The 16,564-nt window shown below is 40.9% G+C and overlaps 2 protein-coding genes across 4 annotated transcripts in view; one reads left to right on the top strand and one right to left on the bottom strand.

Moving 5' to 3' along the window:
* The window catches only part of WDR3 (WD repeat domain 3), a 31,496-nt gene extending 29,913 nt beyond the window's left edge, over nucleotides 1-1,583 (bottom strand). The window contains exon 1 of one of the 2 annotated variants that reach the window (XM_030323819.1): nucleotides 1,505-1,583. The gene's annotated coding sequence lies outside the window, so the exon portion shown is untranslated. Of the gene's footprint in view, nucleotides 1-1,383; nucleotides 1,437-1,504 lie in introns of those variants that run through there. The other variant, XM_032594370.1, reaches the window with a different exon arrangement.
* Nucleotides 1,530-16,564, top strand: part of GDAP2 (ganglioside induced differentiation associated protein 2) — a 62,594-nt gene continuing 47,559 nt past the window's right edge. The window contains exons 1-3 of one of the 2 annotated variants that reach the window (XM_030323820.2): nucleotides 1,530-1,713; nucleotides 10,240-10,482; nucleotides 11,766-11,905. In XM_030323820.2, the coding sequence (XP_030179680.1) occupies nucleotides 10,307-10,482; nucleotides 11,766-11,905 (316 nt within the window). In that variant the 5' untranslated portion in view covers nucleotides 1,530-1,713; nucleotides 10,240-10,306. Of the gene's footprint in view, nucleotides 1,714-1,837; nucleotides 2,011-10,239; nucleotides 10,483-11,765; nucleotides 11,906-16,564 lie in introns of those variants that run through there. The other variant, XM_030323821.1, reaches the window with a different exon arrangement.

Raw genomic sequence — 16,564 nt, 5'->3', positions numbered from 1 at the left:
CAAGAAAAGAATTATTAACAATGTGATAATGCTGTTAGCCCATGCCATTTGATCAATTCTTCCCCAATTCCTCTTATTTCTCCAGCCCCTTAACTAGAATTGGTCCTCTTGGTAGTCTTTGGCCATCTACCAATTCTTTCCACAGTATTTTCCTTGGAGACTTCATATAGGATGCCTGGGCCCAGGGACACCTATATCTCTATTCCTGTCCATATATGTGAATACAAATAAGAGTTCCAAAAACTTATGAAATATTCCCATTCAAAGACCTTGCAGCATCTCCTTGAACATATGTAAAACCAAACCTACCTTGCTTCCTGAACCCCTCATTTGTTCCTTTTTCTAAGACACACAACCCTCCCAGCCATTCAGGCTCAAAACCTTGTAGCAACCTTTGGCTCATTAATAAAAAAATATTATTATAGCAGCCAAGACTTAAAGGGCACTTATAAATAGAGATGTATTAAATGAATACACCTGAGTAAACATATGTAGTTGTTTAATGACAAATAACAATTGAGTGAATTAAAAGGGTTAATACATGTAAGGCATTTAGAAAATCATCTAAAGTATTGTAAATATACCTATAAAAAATTCTTCAGAATAACCTTCAAAGTCGGTACTATTCTTACCCCCATTTTACAGACAAGGAAACTAAGCAAAGGGATGTAAGATACTTTCTGTTCTAGCTCTTTGCCACTGGGTTCCTATCAGGTTAGTTGGCTTCCTTCCTTGTCCTGCCACCTTGCTTTCTTCACGTTGTTCCTCTCACCTAGAAAAACGTGCATTGTCCATGACCTATTTTTTTTAACCGGTGTTATTCTCTGAGGCCCACTTCCTCTGAGGCTAGACCAATCCTCGCAGCCTTTTCAATTGCCTCCGTATTCAAACTACCTTCCATACAACTTGGCACTGGTCATTTGTGTCTCACGTGCACAGATCTCGACGCCTTTTAGAGAGAGGTCATGACCTAACCTTCCCCCGCACCCCTACCATCCCTGTTTCCAGGTATAGCCGCAGATACCCAAAATACGTTGCTGCTATGATGCACTGAAGGGCTGGGACGTTGCGACAGACTTGTCAGACGTCCCTAACCCAAGTCTTCAGTCAGGACAGAGCGAGGGGGCTCCGCACACGGATCATGCTGCCCGAGCATCCTCTGGAGAGCCGCTGGACTCGCGGCACCTCTACTACCGCAGGCGCCAGCCCCGGGCGATTGCAGGTGGCCTCCGGGGACATCGGTAGGTTCGCAGTCGCTCAGGGTCCCCTCCACCCTAGCAACCGGCCGCAAACGCCCCCGCCTCATCTGGGGCTGGTGCCCCGAAGGCCTCAGCCAGGACCGCGAGAAACGGGGTTGGAACGCCTGGCCCCCACCTTACCCACCTGGGCCTCCACGAGGATCCGGGCCGCTTGGACCCACCCACAGTACCCGCCCCTTCCGGGTCCGCTCCGCGACCCACTTCCGCCTGGCATTCCTTTTGCCTTCGAGGAGGAAATGACGTACGTGTGGGCTGTGGTTGGTGAGAGCCGGCCGGTAGCGGAAGCCGTGTTCGCCACTCAAAGCTCTTCCAGCTGGTCACTCCAGCCTCCTGGGACTTTGCCTCACCTGATCGCCGAGCTCCTAGCCGGGGGTGTCTGGGGATGCCGCTCGGCCGCTTTCTGCGAGGAGCTTAACCCGCCCCGCTGCCGCCCGGATGGGACCGCCGGAGTGCGGTGAGAGGCGGGACCTAGACCCGGGCCGGGGGGGAAAGCGGGGCGGGGCGGAGCGGGCGGGGGGCGCGGCTGGAGGCGCTCGGACTCGGCCCCGGCTGGGGGTGCGGACGGAGAGGGTTAGTGCTGTCCTCCCTCTGGGAGAATGAGCCTGCCACTTCTTCCCCAGCGGTTGGTCGGGCTGTTCTGGCCCGCAGCACTGTCGGGGACGACTTATCGGCAAGAAGACAGGGTAGGCAGACCTGGGTACCAGGGTCAGTGGTGCTGCAGTCACTGGGGAGGCACGCGCCCTGGATGCAGGTGAGATAGGGCGGCTGGGACCCCTGCAGGTTACAGCCCCACGGTCAAGTGTATGTTGCCGCGCGTGTGGACGGGGCGTTCCACAAACCGAGAGCAGGTCGAGTCAGGGCTGGATAGGCGCCGAGCCCAGGATGCTGAGTTGTCTGGATCCCCGCAGTCCCTGGAGTGACATTGGTCTGGCTTTGTGTTTCCGCTCCCTGGCCGCTTGAGGGGGAAGTGACCAGTGCTGACTCCTCCTTGCGTGGTAATCGAGGTTTAGGTACTCTGTCACCAAGTGGAAATTAGGCTTTCTGTCTTGCAGCTCTGTCCGCTTCTATTCTTGGGCTGCACAGAAATGTTCAGAAATGAGTTCTGATGTGTGTAGTTGTGGAAAATTAAAGCTAACAAAAAGCTCTACGATGGAAATAAGCCTTTGCCTTTGCTTATTTAACAAGATGTCTGCAGTCAACCTAGAAATGAGACATTTATCTAAATTATCTGATTATCTTCAGACGTTTCTGGAGTTCTTAACACATGTGCAGCTGGTCTTCCATATTCAAGAAAATTGCAATAGTAGCGATTAAGACTATAGATAGATGTAGCACTGTAGGTGTTTTGAAACAAGATTACCGTGGCTTGGATGAATGAGAAAGGAGGAAATTGTGGCAACAAACTATTATTTCAGTAAATGTTATGGGGAAGGGAGCATTTAGGTGGGTGTGTATAGTTAAAATCTCCTATAGGTGATATGCATTATATAATTAGAAAAAATGTGTGCTTCAGTAGAAAACTGCATACTCTAGATTCTATCTAGAAAGCTATTCCAAGAAAGCTATTTTACAACTCTGTGAACTCTAGATAACTAATGTCAATACTGTATAATTTTTGTCTATAGACATGTAGATTTTGTCCTCTTAAAGATTCAGTGGAAGTTGCCTTCCTGTACGTTCAATATTCCTGATCAATATGTTCAATTTTGGAATTCCCTTCAATCTACCACCTGCCTGGTTTGCTTTTGAGTTAAATAAAATGTTGGATACCTACTTATTTTTATATTTGAATGAGTCATGATTTTACTTAAAATTTCTCTTAATATTATGAAATATGCAGAGGGACAATCACAAATGGAAAAAATAATTTTAATAAAAGTTGGGGTAAGAGCAGCTGTGATTGAGTGCCAAGATAATGCATTTCATACAGTATTTAAAGAGAATAACCCTAATTTCTCATTTAAGTTTCACATTGTCCAATTTGTATTAATTGTATTAATACTAATAATTAAAACTTAGTAAAGTATTTTTAAAAATTTTTTAATGTTCATTTATTTTTGAAAGAGAGAGACCCAGAGTGTAAGTGGGTAAGACCAGAGAGAGGGAGGGAGACGCAGAAACTGAAGCAGCCTCCAGGCTCCCAGCTGTCAGTACAGACACGAATGTGGGGCTCGAACTCACAAACCATTATATCATGACCTGAGCCAAGTCTGACGCTTAACCGACTGAGTCTTCCAGGCGCCCCTAGTTAAATGAAGTTCTTTTAATATGAAGGTGGTACTATGAACTCACCATTGGAGCATGTGCTTTTGGTGGTTTTGAATAATGTTAAATTTGACCTGGGCCATTGATACCACTTAGAAATATTTGTTAAACTGTATTTATTGTTGACATATCTTTATTGCCTTGGTTTGTTGTTCCACCTAAGTAACTTAAAAATAAAGTTATTTCTATTTGCATAGAATAATTCGTAAATATGATAGATTTGGTGTTGGGATGGAGGTACTGTAGTTGAATATCTAATGTGCCCTGAAGTTTTAAATACCGAAGTACAAGGCATAAGGAAGGGTAAATCTGTAATTTGTTTTGCTGTGTTTGCACAGTGAAAAGAGAGCTGGTGATTAATGGAGGTCAAAAGCATGGACCAGCTCTCTATGTACTTTTACCCAGGCCTGTCCAAACAATGTAAACATTTAAAAAAAAAACCAAGCAAACAGATTTAAAGTTCTTGTTTTTCTCTTTTAAATGATACCATTTTCTTTTTATCCAGACAAAAACCAGGTTATCTTGAGACCGTGATCTAGGCTATTCTGCCTGACCCTGCCTAGTCTTGAACAATAAAAATCTAATCCCTCTAGCCAATACAATTATTCATATAAAGCTTTATTTAGAGCACTTCTTAAACTGAAGGATTGCAGATTTTTTTAAAAACAAATGAGGACTTAACCTAAACATTGACAATATTTGGGGAAATAGACAAGCCATAGGGTAATGAGAATTGTTTATTCTCACTATGCATTTGAATCGTAAAGGATTTATCTTTAGGTCATCATTCATGAAGATATTGAAGGTAACCTTAAGATAGTATAGCTAAGGAAATAGATATGATCTATTCTAGAATCTTCTGTTTGTCTCCTGTAGACTTTTTGATCCTGGGACATAGAAGTCTTGCCTCAGGAGCCTTTTAGACTAAGGTTTAGTGTTTACTTATGAACCTGCATAAAGTACAGAACTGATTAACTGATATTCACTGGAAGGTCTTGCTCCTTAATGTTAACCAAAATTTGGCTTTAACTACATAGCGCTGTGTTGCCTTTCCCTCCTCCCTCACCTGAGCACTCTGTGTTTTGTCATTGGGATTCTTAATCAGAGTCTGGGAACCTTCTCAAATTTATTTGCAAATCTTTCCTTATATCAGCTCATGTACTCACATTTTGGGTGGTGAAAAGGTCTTGATCTTTTTATGTGATTCCCAAAAGGGTCTGTGACATGAAAAATGTTAAGAACCCATATTCCTTAAGTATCAAGGATCAAATTTTCCTGCCTAGCTTGGCTTTGCTGCTCCATTTGCTTTATTGCCAAGGTGTGTGTGTTGGAGAAAAGGGGAGATTTAAATCTCTTTTTGATGAGAAATACCAATTTCTGTTTAGAGATGGAGGTGAAAAAGAATTTATTCTTTGTTAAATGCTATGACACTTTCTATAGAATGCCATTCAACTTTGAGAGCTCTGAAGCATGTTTATTACTCATTTAGCACCCAATATCTTAAGGGGCACAATGACTTTTAAGATCTGGGAAGAAGGTCCAACAAATTATATGGATAAGATGTGATCGGAGATACAAGCCAACCACCCACTAGTGTACTGTCAAAGAGGATAGTAGAGTTTCAGGGAAAGAATGACCAATAGTTAATGCAACTAAAATTTGATTAGCTCCTGGATTTAACATTTGGGCAGTCATTGTTAGACCTTGAAAGAGCAATTTTAGCATTGTTACCAGAGGTGCCAACAAAACTGCAGTAGGTTGAATAAATGGAAGAAAAGGAAATCGATCTCCAAAACAGATTATGTTTATGAAGTTAGGTCATAGAATGAGGCATTTAGCTGGCATCTGAAGAAGAAATAGGGTAGGACTTTTTTTTTTTTTAATTTTTTTTCAACGTTTTTTATTTATTTTTGGGACAGAGAGAGACAGAGCATGAACGGGGGAGGGGCCGAGAGAGAGACACACACAGAATCGGAAACAGGCTCCAGGCTCTGAGCCATCAGCCCAGAGCCCGACGCAGGGCTCGAACCCACGGACCGCGAGATCGTGACCTGGCTGAAGTCGGACGCTTAACCGACTGCGCCACCCAGGCGCCCCCTTTTTTTTTTTTTAAGAATAGGAGGACAGAGGGGAAGGAGAGATCAGATATTGTGAAGGAAGAGTTATTACCTTTTCACTTAGAGGAGAGCTGGTAAAGTGGAGTAAAATGCATTATTTGAAGGCAGTTGGGCAGGCTTAAAAGTGCAGCTTCCAGATTTATCCTCACCTCTGTAAAACCTGTCTACTTTTGGTCTGAACTGTCGCGTCCTGGAAGAGACATTCTCTCCGATCTAAGTTAGCTTTCCACCTTGTTCTTCTTTACAGAACAATTCTCACAAATTTCAGCTATGCAGTATATTTGTTTCTGTGATTATATATTTGTGTGATTTTTGTGAGTCTCCCTCTGCCAGTAGAATCTCAGCATCTAACAATACTTAAGTAATTGAATGCCTGGGACATAGTAGGCAAATAAATATTTATTGTCTTATAACTTCTATGGGCCAGGAATTCAGAATTCAGTAGCAGCTTAGTTGTGTGGTTCTGGTTCATGAGCATTTCTCGTGAGGTTGCAGTCAGGATGTCATCTGGGGCTGAAGTCATTTGAAGCCCAACTGAGGCTGGAGGATCCAGGTGAAGGGGATTCCTTCACCTGCCTGGGCATCAATGCTGGTTGTTGGCAGGAACTCTCAGGTACTTCCCATGGGGACCTTCTCATGGGCTTCTTGAGTGTCCCACATCGTAGGGGCTAACTTACTCAGAGCAAGCACTCCAAGAGAGCACAATATCTTTTATGACTCATCCTTCAAAGTCATATACTATCATTTCTGCAGAATCTATTGGTCGGTATATGGGCCACCCCTGTTAACATTGTCAGAGGCAGCTGTACAGGGGCATTGATATCAGGAATTGGCATCATTGAAGGACATCTTGGAGGATGCCCACCACAAATGCTGGATGGTGTAGTATAGAGTCACCCAAGAATTACTAACACAGTTTCCTAGTATTTCCTAATAGTGTTGATGGAGGGCCTCGGGAAACATGCATTTGTCTTGGCAGCAGACAGGATACTGATTATTTTTCTAATACCATAAGACTAGAATGAGAGAAAAAGATGTTGGGTTGATCTGGGTTTTAGGGGTTAACAAATCATTACAAGGGCAGACATTGAGATAAATAAGTGTATCTTAATTCAGCAGTTGGTTTGGTTTATTTGGTACTGTCTTTGACAGCAAGTGTTTTGGTCTTTGCCACACGTGGAGCCATAACTTTATCTCAGCAGTGGTGCAGGTGACTTTCACCTTGGCTCTGAGAAAGTTGTAACAGGTAACTTTTCATCGTACCTTGCTTTGTGCCAGATTATATTGTGTAATCCTCAAAATAACCCTGTAAGTAGATTACTCTTATTTTCGAAATAAGGAAACCTGGCTTGCAGTTAAGGATGACCCAACTGTTATGTCCTAGACCTAAACTCAGGCCTGCTGATAACAGAGCCTAAGCTTTTACTTTGTACCACCCTGCCTCTCCCTCACAGTGTAATTGCACGTGGAAGGATCTATCTTAAAACACTGAAGAAGCCAGATTCAAAATTGTACATACATTATGATTTCACCTATCATAGAAAAAGATAGGAACTACATAAAAATTGGGGAGTTTTTCCCGTTACTTCCCCCCTCCAAATGTTCTATAAGTGGATATTAGAGTTAGAAAAGTTATTTTAAAGAAGTAATTTTGAGGGTGCCTGGCTGGCTCAGTCGGTTGGGCGTCCGACTTCGGCTCAGGTCATGATCTCGTGGTCCATGAGTTCGAGCCCCGCATCGGGCTCTGGGCTGACAGCTCAGAGTCTGGAGCCTGTTTCGGATTCTGTGTCTCCCTATCTCTCTCTGACCCTCCCCTGCTCATGCTCTGTCTCTCTCTGTCTCAAAAATAAATAAATGTTAAAAAAAAAATTTTTTTTTTAAATAAAAAAATAAAGAAGTAATTTTGTTCTGAAAGTTGGCACTCGAGTTTGCAAAATGAACACTAACTCTGTGTTTAATGGACTTTTTTATGTTATAGCTAAGTTTCAGCATGAGTCATTGTCTTCAGAAATCTGTGAATAATTTTTTTTAAGTATGAATTTCTGCAAAATGTCATTCCATTGAGCTCCAGGCAGTTCAACTGTGGAAAATAAATGTCTCTATTTGTCCTCTCTTCAGCTTGTCCAGCTCAGGTTTGCATACTTGTTAACAGATCAACAGATCTCATGATTGCCTCCAGTTTCAAAGGCCAATTGGATGGATTAAACACTGACTTCTGATAAAATTAATTTATTTCAAAATAATTTCAAAGGCATATTTTATATCGAATAAGAATAATCCTCTTACATAGTTTTATCATGGTATCATCTATAAGGCCTTTCTGAAATTGTTATATAAACGATCACACTTCCCACGCCACAGTGCTGGCGCAGGAGCTAACATATTGTGCCTAATCCATGGTTCGTTCCATTTAGTATCTCACACTTCTCAGTAAGAAACACCAAGGAATTAGATGAAGAAAGGCATGTTTGTTCTCCTTCTCTAACAACAAACCTTAAGGTCACACAGAAAACTCTAACAAGAAGTTCACAGCCCAGCTGATCATCTGCCTGCTCAGTGGTGACAGCGATCTGTAACTTACCAAACACACTAACTAATCAGTTCTTGGCCCTGTGACTCGGCATTTCAGTAGCACTTCCCTTAGCTGATCTTCTCAAACACTTCTTAAAATGCTTTCTTCACCTGGCTTTTAGGCTATTTCCTGGTGTTCCTCCCTATCCTTTTATTCCTCTTTATCATTTTTTTTTTTTTTTTTTTTGACTTGTCCTCTTTCCAACCTGTAAGTTTTGCCTGAGGACTCAGTCCTTGGGTCTCTTTTCTCCATTTGTATGGTCTCTTTTGGTAATAATGTCTGGTTCCCATAGCCTTAAATGCCACCCACACGCTGAGTCTTCCAGATTTATATCTGTAGCCCGACCTCTTCTCTGAGCTCTAGCCTCTTACAGCCAATTGCATGTCTGACTTCAATACTTGGCCATATGAGGAGCATCTCAAACTTAACACATGCAAAAACATAGGAGGAAAAACGACCGTGATTATCACTCCACTGCACAACCTACTCCAGCCTTCCTCTTCTCTGTAAATAGCATTAGCATCTACTCAGTTGCTCGAGCAAGAAATCTAGGAATTACCTTTGATTCTTTTCTTTTCCCTCATCCTTCACAGCCATTTAGCAAGTCTCGTCGCCTCTACCTTCAAAATACATTCCAAATCCAACCGTTTCTCACCACCTTCTTCACCATGTCACCTAGATCCCTGCAGCAGTTTTCTACTGGTCTCTGGCTTTACTCTCGCCCTCACTCCATTTCACGGTAGCTAGAGTAATCTTACAAGGTGTTGTTTATATTAAGTCATTACCTCTGTCAAGATCCTCTAACAGCTTCCCCTCCTGTTTACAATAAGACCGAACCTTCCCATTAGGGCTTACGAACTGCATCCTCCAGCCTTTCCATCTCTCACCAACCTCAGTCACCTACCACTCATTACCTAGCTTATTCTACTGTATCCACATCGGCCTCCTCACCCTTCCTGGGATACACCAAGCTCCTTCCTGCCCTCTGGGCCTTTACTCTTGCTATTTCCTCTGCCTGAAACACTGCAGGGCTTCACGTTGCCTGCTCTCTCACTTTATTTAGCTCTCTACTCAGTTATTCCCTTTTCTCTTGTAATACTTATTGCCCTCAGTCATTCTTTAGATACCTGCTTGCCTGTTTGGTTACTGTTTATCATCTCCTCTCCAGGAAGCATAAGCTCAGTAAGTGCATGGACTTGCTGTCTTATTCACCAGTGCATCCCCCGTGCCTTGAACAATACCTGACCCATGACAGATGCTCATAGAGATTTATTGGATGAATGAATCTGCGTTTTACTGCAACAGCTGTCTGGCTTCTTGGCAAATTAAATATCCTCTACTCATGCTGAATTTCCCATGGCCTGTCTGTAGTACTTGATACCGTGTGTCTTCCTATCACCCTCTTCTAATTTCTACGTTTCTGTACAACCATCTTCCTACCACATCATTGTCTCCTGCCATATCTTGTAAATTGTCCAGTCCCGTTAATTCTTCCTTTGTATGTATATTGCCTCTCAAATCCACGCCTTCTTCTCCGTCTGCTTCTCTACTAAGTTCAAACTTATACTTGATTGCAGGAACCTCCCGCTTTTCCTTTTGTCTTACTCAGTTATCATTGAGTAAGATCTTATCTCCATATTATCATTCCACTGAACTCTTCAAATTGTGCATATTATTTATCTTTGTTTCTCTTGCAGCACCTAGCACCACCCCCGCCCCCCATAGCAGACACTCAGTGAATGCTGAATGAATTGTCCTGTGTTTCTAGAAAGTAGAACTGGTGGATCATGTGATTATTTTAATGACTATAATTCTTTGAAAAGAATCTGTGCTTCAATAATCCCCCTTTCTTCTTTAGAGAAACTATAGCAATTCTTTGTTGTATATTGATTTTTATGGAGTGTTTAAGTGACTAATCACACAATGTACTATTAGAGCATTTCACAGTAGAGATTTGTTTTTTGATCTAATGGAAGTAAAGTAGTATCTGTACTTGTATTAAAATGGTTCTTTCTTTTCTTTTAAGCTGAAGTCTCCAGTGAATATTGAATTGCTGAGAAATTTGGGGAAAGACCAGCTGAAGTTCCCATTCCATGGATCCCTTGGGTGCCCCTTCCCAGTTTGTGGATGTGGATACGCTACCCAGCTGGGGCGACTCATGTCAAGATGAATTAAATACTTCTGATACTGCAGCTGAAACATTGCAAGAAAATACTGTTAGATCACCTTTTCTTTACAACAAGGATATCAGCGGGAAAGTGATTCTTTGGTAATTCTTTGACTAAATCATATCAAAATATGATAATACTCTCATAATTATTTTCTAAATTATTTTTTTCTCATTGTTTCTTCTAAACTCCTTTATTCTCATAACTTCTTCTAAACTTTTTTGTGAGCCCTAGCTCTGTTAACGTATCATTTTGCACATACTTACACAGTTTTATTGAGGTATAATTGACATACGATAAGCTGCGTATTTTTAAAGTGTACAGTTTGGTACACTTTGACATGTGTATATCCGTGAGCCTGCTCTCCCATTCCGATCACCACAGCCAACTTAATATATTTATCACTCCCAAAAGTGTGTTTTGTGTCCTTGCATAATCCCTCCTTCATGCCCCCCCCGACTCCACATCCCATTAATCCTTCTGTCACTATAGATCAATTTGCATTTTCCAAAGTTTTATGTAAATGGAATCACGTACTCTTTTTTTTCATCCAGCCACCTTCGTTCAGCGTGATCATTCGAAAGTTCACCTATGTTGCGTCTGTTAGTAGTAGTGCCTTTCTTCTTTAAAAAAAAGCCTTATTGAGAGATAATTCACATCTCATACAGTTTATCAGTTTAAATTACAGAAGTCAATGGTGTTTAGTGTATTCACAAAGTTGTGTAACCATCACCACAGTCAATTTTAGAACATTTTCATCACCCCAAAGTCCTCTACCCGTTAGCAGTCCTTCCCTGTCTCCCCATCTCTCAGCTGCAGCCAACCACTAATCTACTTTCTCTGTGTATAGATTTGTATACTGGGGACATCTCATGTACATGGAGTCAGTTGTGACTTGGTATGTTTTAAAGATTCATCCATGTGGTGGTGTGAATCAGTACTTCATTCCTTTCTATGGCCAGATAATATTCCACTGTATGGATATACATACCTATGCCATTTGTCAGTGTTAGTTCATTAGTTGTTAGACATTTGGGTTCTTTCTACTTTTTGGCTATTAGGAATAATGCTGCTGTGGTAAACTCTCGAAACCAACCACTTTCAGCTCTATAAGCACTCTGTTGCAATGAAAGCAATACGGAAGAAGGAAAGAAAGAACACAATTCTGTGGGTAGCGGCTTTGCAGCGTTTGCATTGAAGATCTAAGATGCCAGATTAGTCTTCCTGAGTCCGGAACTCCTTTTCTACTGTTGCTTAAGCTTGTGAGCTAGCAAAACCAATGTTGTAAGGGGAGTGAGGATAGAACGTTTTGAAATAATTAGCAGTTAGCTTTTTTATCTCCCTCCTCTTCCCCACGTTTGTTCTTTGTTCATCATTTCCTCAGGAAAGGAGACGTGGCATTACTGAACTGTACAGCCATTGTGAATACCAGCAATGAAAGTCTTACAGATAAGAACCCTGTGTCAGAGAGTATCTTCATGCTCGCAGGACCCGATTTGAAGGAGGACCTCCAGAAACTTAAGGGTAAGTGAGTTTTCCTAGGTATGTTATTGTTAGGACACATTTTTGATATTTAAAGAAGCATGTTTTGCATTTAATGAGAATACTAAGTAGATGCAGCTGTTTTGTTTTTGTTTAAACTACATAAAAACAGCTTTTGAAAGCCCCACATTGTGTTAGAAACTGAACACTGAGACTTTACTCTCAGTAAAACTCCTCTGTCATGTTCTTGAATTTAAAAATGCTAGTTACGATAGCCAGTTAAGTCTTTGGTAGCATTTTCTTGGCTGTATATTTTCTTGCACAAATAAGCCTTGTGAAACAACTATCCTTTCTCTAAACTGAAAAATTCTATCATTATTTGATATTGATAGAGAATTTTTCATATACCTCAAGGAGAGTAAATGTTGCACTTTGGAAATGAAGTTGACTTAGTGATAAAACCAAAATGCATTGTAAGGACAAATATATTCTCGATTACTTTTGCACTTGCTTTTTTTTTTTTTTTTTTTTTTTTTTTTTAAACCAGAACCTTCTTCTGAGAATATTTCATTAGAAATGGAGACAGGGAAGAGTTCCATTAGTTCAGAATCTTGTTTACCTTATTTGCATTCATTTTCTTCAATTACCAACCTGGCAAGCCAAGTTACTATTATTTGAGCCCAAATAGAATATTGTGAAATTCAGTCAGCCCATTTTATAAAAGGTATTTAGGAAATACAGCAATGGTTCTTAAAATGTAAATAACAGATATCACATTTATAAAATCTTGAGTTTTTTTGATCTCTACCATTTATCAGTGAAAACTGGTTTCTAACCTAATAAGAATATTAGAATTTGAAGAGGAATGCTTAATAATGCTGATTCCATGAAAGAGAGGATAGAGAGAGAAGAATTACATCATCTGATCAAGAAACTGAACTATACGATAGCTGAAGGAGGAAAAAAGCCCTCAATTAAACTGAAAACATGATACCGGGAAGAACATGTAGAAATTAGAAAAGGCAGTAGAGATAATACTGACAAGTTCTTTGATAAAGGTAATAGAGAAGCTGGTCTGGAAAAATTCCTTACGGCCTGTGTGTGTGTATGTGTGTGTGTTCTCACACCTTAGAGCTAGACGGAAGGGTAAGAGAAAGAAAGTAATCAAATTTAATGTAAGCATACAAATGAAACCTCAGTATTTGACAGCATGTGTCTGAGAGTCTCTAAGCAGGAGTTCATGTTGTAACTCTGCCCTTCACTAGTGTGATGTAAAACCGGTCACTTCACCGCTGAGCCTGAGTTTCCTACTCTCTAAAGTGGCATGGTGATGATAGTCTCTACCTCAGTTCCTGACACATCACAAGAGCTCAGCGAGTATTTGGGGATAGAAACAGTATCATGAAAAGTAAATGAAATAATAGACATTAAGTTCAAAGTACATTCTAGTGTTTAGTGTTACTGCTGCTGTTAGTTACAGGCCCCAATTGTTTGATGCGTCTCTGCAAACCTGAGGAAAGATTATTAATGATGCACTGCAGGCTGGATACTTAATCCTCTCCCCTTTTTACATTTTCAGTAACAGCTTCATAAATGATTGCAAAGCATGACTCCCCAAATTTGTAGATGATAGAAAGTTGAGAGGAGTTAATAGGAGATGTTGGATGACCAAAGAGTTTTAAAAATTCTGAGCCGACTGGAACCAGGAGCCAAAAAATGAAAACATTGACAGGGGTGAATATAAAAGTCTTGCAGTAAGTTTAAAACCTGAATTCTCCAAATTCAGGATGGGGAAGCCCAGTTTGACAACCCTTATTATATAAGAAAGTGTTTGCTATCAGTGAAATGGCATCATCATTCTCTCCCATTTTTCACGCAGAAAACTTTAGGGTTAACGCTTTCTCCTCATTATCCCCCACATAAAGGCTGTCATCAAGCCATAAATATATCTTGAGTCTTGTATCACCACTGCCTCCAACCTAGCCTGTCTTACCATCATTCCCTGACTGGAGCTTCCCTTTCAACTGGTCTCCCTACATTCATTCTTCTTTACCTAAATCTATTTGCCACATACAGTAAGCATTTGCTTTTTAAATTGTAAATCCCTTCTTACTGCTTCCCTGCTTTGAACCGTGTAGTGGCCTCCCGTGACATTTAAAACACAAACTCCTTGAGCTGGTGTCCAAGGACTTACAAGATCTCAGGCACTTGCCTCCGGGCTCCTTCCATGTCCCTTTCTCCCTCCCTTACTGTACTTGAACCAAACTGATCGTTTGGCCCTTGTTCAATTTTGCATGTACTTTGCTCTTGCAGTTCTTAATTCTTCTTAAGTCTTTGCTTAGTCTCTTCCTCGTATTTACTTCAGAATTTGCCAATCTCCCCATGATATGTGCTCCCAGCCTGTGTTGCTTTTCTTTTGTGCTCTTATGACAATAGTAATTTCATAAATTGTTTATATGATGATGGGGTTCACATTAAACTTTGACCTCCATGAGGACAGGAACTGTATGTCTCCTTGGTCCCTGTGTGCCTGTACCCAGAGGAGTGGAGGCACCCTTTAAGTAGCAGATGAATGACTACAAACTCCCTGGGATGTTAAGTAACTAGACTCAGCAGTGATGATGTCTTATTTTTATTGAAAACACTAACAGTATCAGACTATGTCACCAGTAGCATCACAGAGGAGGGTAACGTGTTAACAGCTTAAAATAGACTGTTATAAGATGTTTTACGTAAGCCTCGTGATATTCATGAAGAAAAGAAACCTCTAGTAGATACACAGAAGATAAAGAGAAAGGAATTAAACCATACCAGTAAGAAAAATAAATCACAAAGCAAGACCGCAAGAGAGGAAAAAGAGGAACTTAAAAAAACCTCAGGAAACAGTTAACAAAATGGCAATAGTAATTCCTTACCTAGCCGCAATTACTTTAAGCATAAAAGGACTAAGTTCTCCAATCAAAGGACACAGAGTGGTTGGTGGATAAAAAAACAAGACCCAGCAGTATAGTGTCTACAAGAGATTCACTTTAGCTTTAATGATACGTGTAGGCTGAAAGTGCAGGGATGGTAAAAGATACTCTGTGCAAATGGAAACCAAAAGAGAACAAGAGTGGCTGTACTTCTGCCAGATAAAATAGACTTCCAGTCAGAATTGGTCACAAGAGACCGAGAAGGTCACTGTATGATGAAAAAGGGGTCAGTTCATCAAAGGGATGTAGCAGTTGTAAATATGTATGCACCCAACGTAGAAGCTCTTAAATATTTAAGGCAAATATTAAAAGACCTAAATGGTTGGGGCGCCTGGGTGGCTCAGTCGGTTAAGCGGCCGACTTCGGCTCAGGTCATGATCTCGCGGTCTGTGCGTTCGAGCCCCGCGTCGGGCTCTGTGCTGACAGCTCAGAGCCTGGAGCCTGCTTCGGGTTCTGTGTCTCCCTCTGTCTCTGACCCTCCCCCGTTCATGCTCTGTCTCTCTCTGTCTCAAAAATAAATACTAAAAAAAAAAAGAAAAAAATTTAAAAAAAAAAGATCTAAATGGAGAAATAGCCACACAGTAGCAGGGACCACAGTACACCACTTTCAACACTGGATGGATCATCCAGACAAAATTAGTAAGGAAACAGTGGGCCTGAATTACACTATGGGGTCAAATGAATGTAATAGGCATACCCAGAATAGTCCATCTAATAGCACCAGAGTGCAAATTTTTCTCAGGCACACACACAGCATTCTCCAGTGTAGAGCTTATGCGTCTCCATGTGCAAAAGAGAAGGAAAATACTTTCTCCTGCAATCAGGACCACTGTGTAGTTTTGCTACTTAAATGTTCTGTCACTTGGTACTTAATGTGCACATTTGCTAGGATGGGAGTACACGCACTGAGTTTTTTGATTGCTCTGTTCTCTTATGAATAGGAGTCTTTGCTATAAGGATTAAAACAACTTTTGTGTTTCTTACTGTGGATGTTAGCGTTTGGAGAGAAGTAAGTGAAGTTGAAAAGTCCTAACTAATCTTTACTGCTCCGATATTCAGGTTATCGTACCAGCAGCGCTCCTTAGCGGAGGGGTAAAGGGCATGCTGGACAGAGTTTCGGCTGGAGTGAACTTGAACTTACTCAAGAATTTGCATTTGTTCTGCAGGAATTAAAAATACTTTCAGGGTTGTGTTTTAACTGTTCATAATGATGTCAGGATTTAGGCTTTGGGTTAGAAGAAATCTGGGCTAGACAGAACAAGTGGAAGGTTGGGAACAGTGTGCTTATTATTAGCATGAGTCTAGTCTCCAGAGTTCTGCATTTTGGTTAACAATTATTAAGGAAAAGGTGGGATTCCCAAAACCAGAGTATCCTGAACACTTAAAATTCTTTTCTGTGTCTGTAGTCTGTCTTCAGAGATCTTCAGGACTGATTCTGCCAACTGCCCCAATACATATTTCCTTACTTGCTTTATTTTTTTTTTAATGTATATTATGCCTTTCAAATAATTGCTTTCTAGTTACAGAAGCAGTAAATGTAAATTGTAGAAAGTATATGCACACAAGCTATGAAATAAATGAAAACTTAACATTTTCACCACACAGAGATCACCAGTACTCGTACTGTAGCACATATTCTTCTGGATCTTTATGTGTATGTGGGCATATGCATACATTCTTAAATATTTTGTTACCAAAATAATTATATGTATACAGTGCATATCTTAAG

Source organism: Lynx canadensis, chromosome C1, assembly GCF_007474595.2.
Source record: "Lynx canadensis isolate LIC74 chromosome C1, mLynCan4.pri.v2, whole genome shotgun sequence".
In the NCBI taxonomy this organism is placed as follows: domain Eukaryota; kingdom Metazoa; phylum Chordata; class Mammalia; order Carnivora; family Felidae; genus Lynx; species Lynx canadensis.
This window is presented reverse-complemented; position numbering and strand designations above follow the sequence as displayed.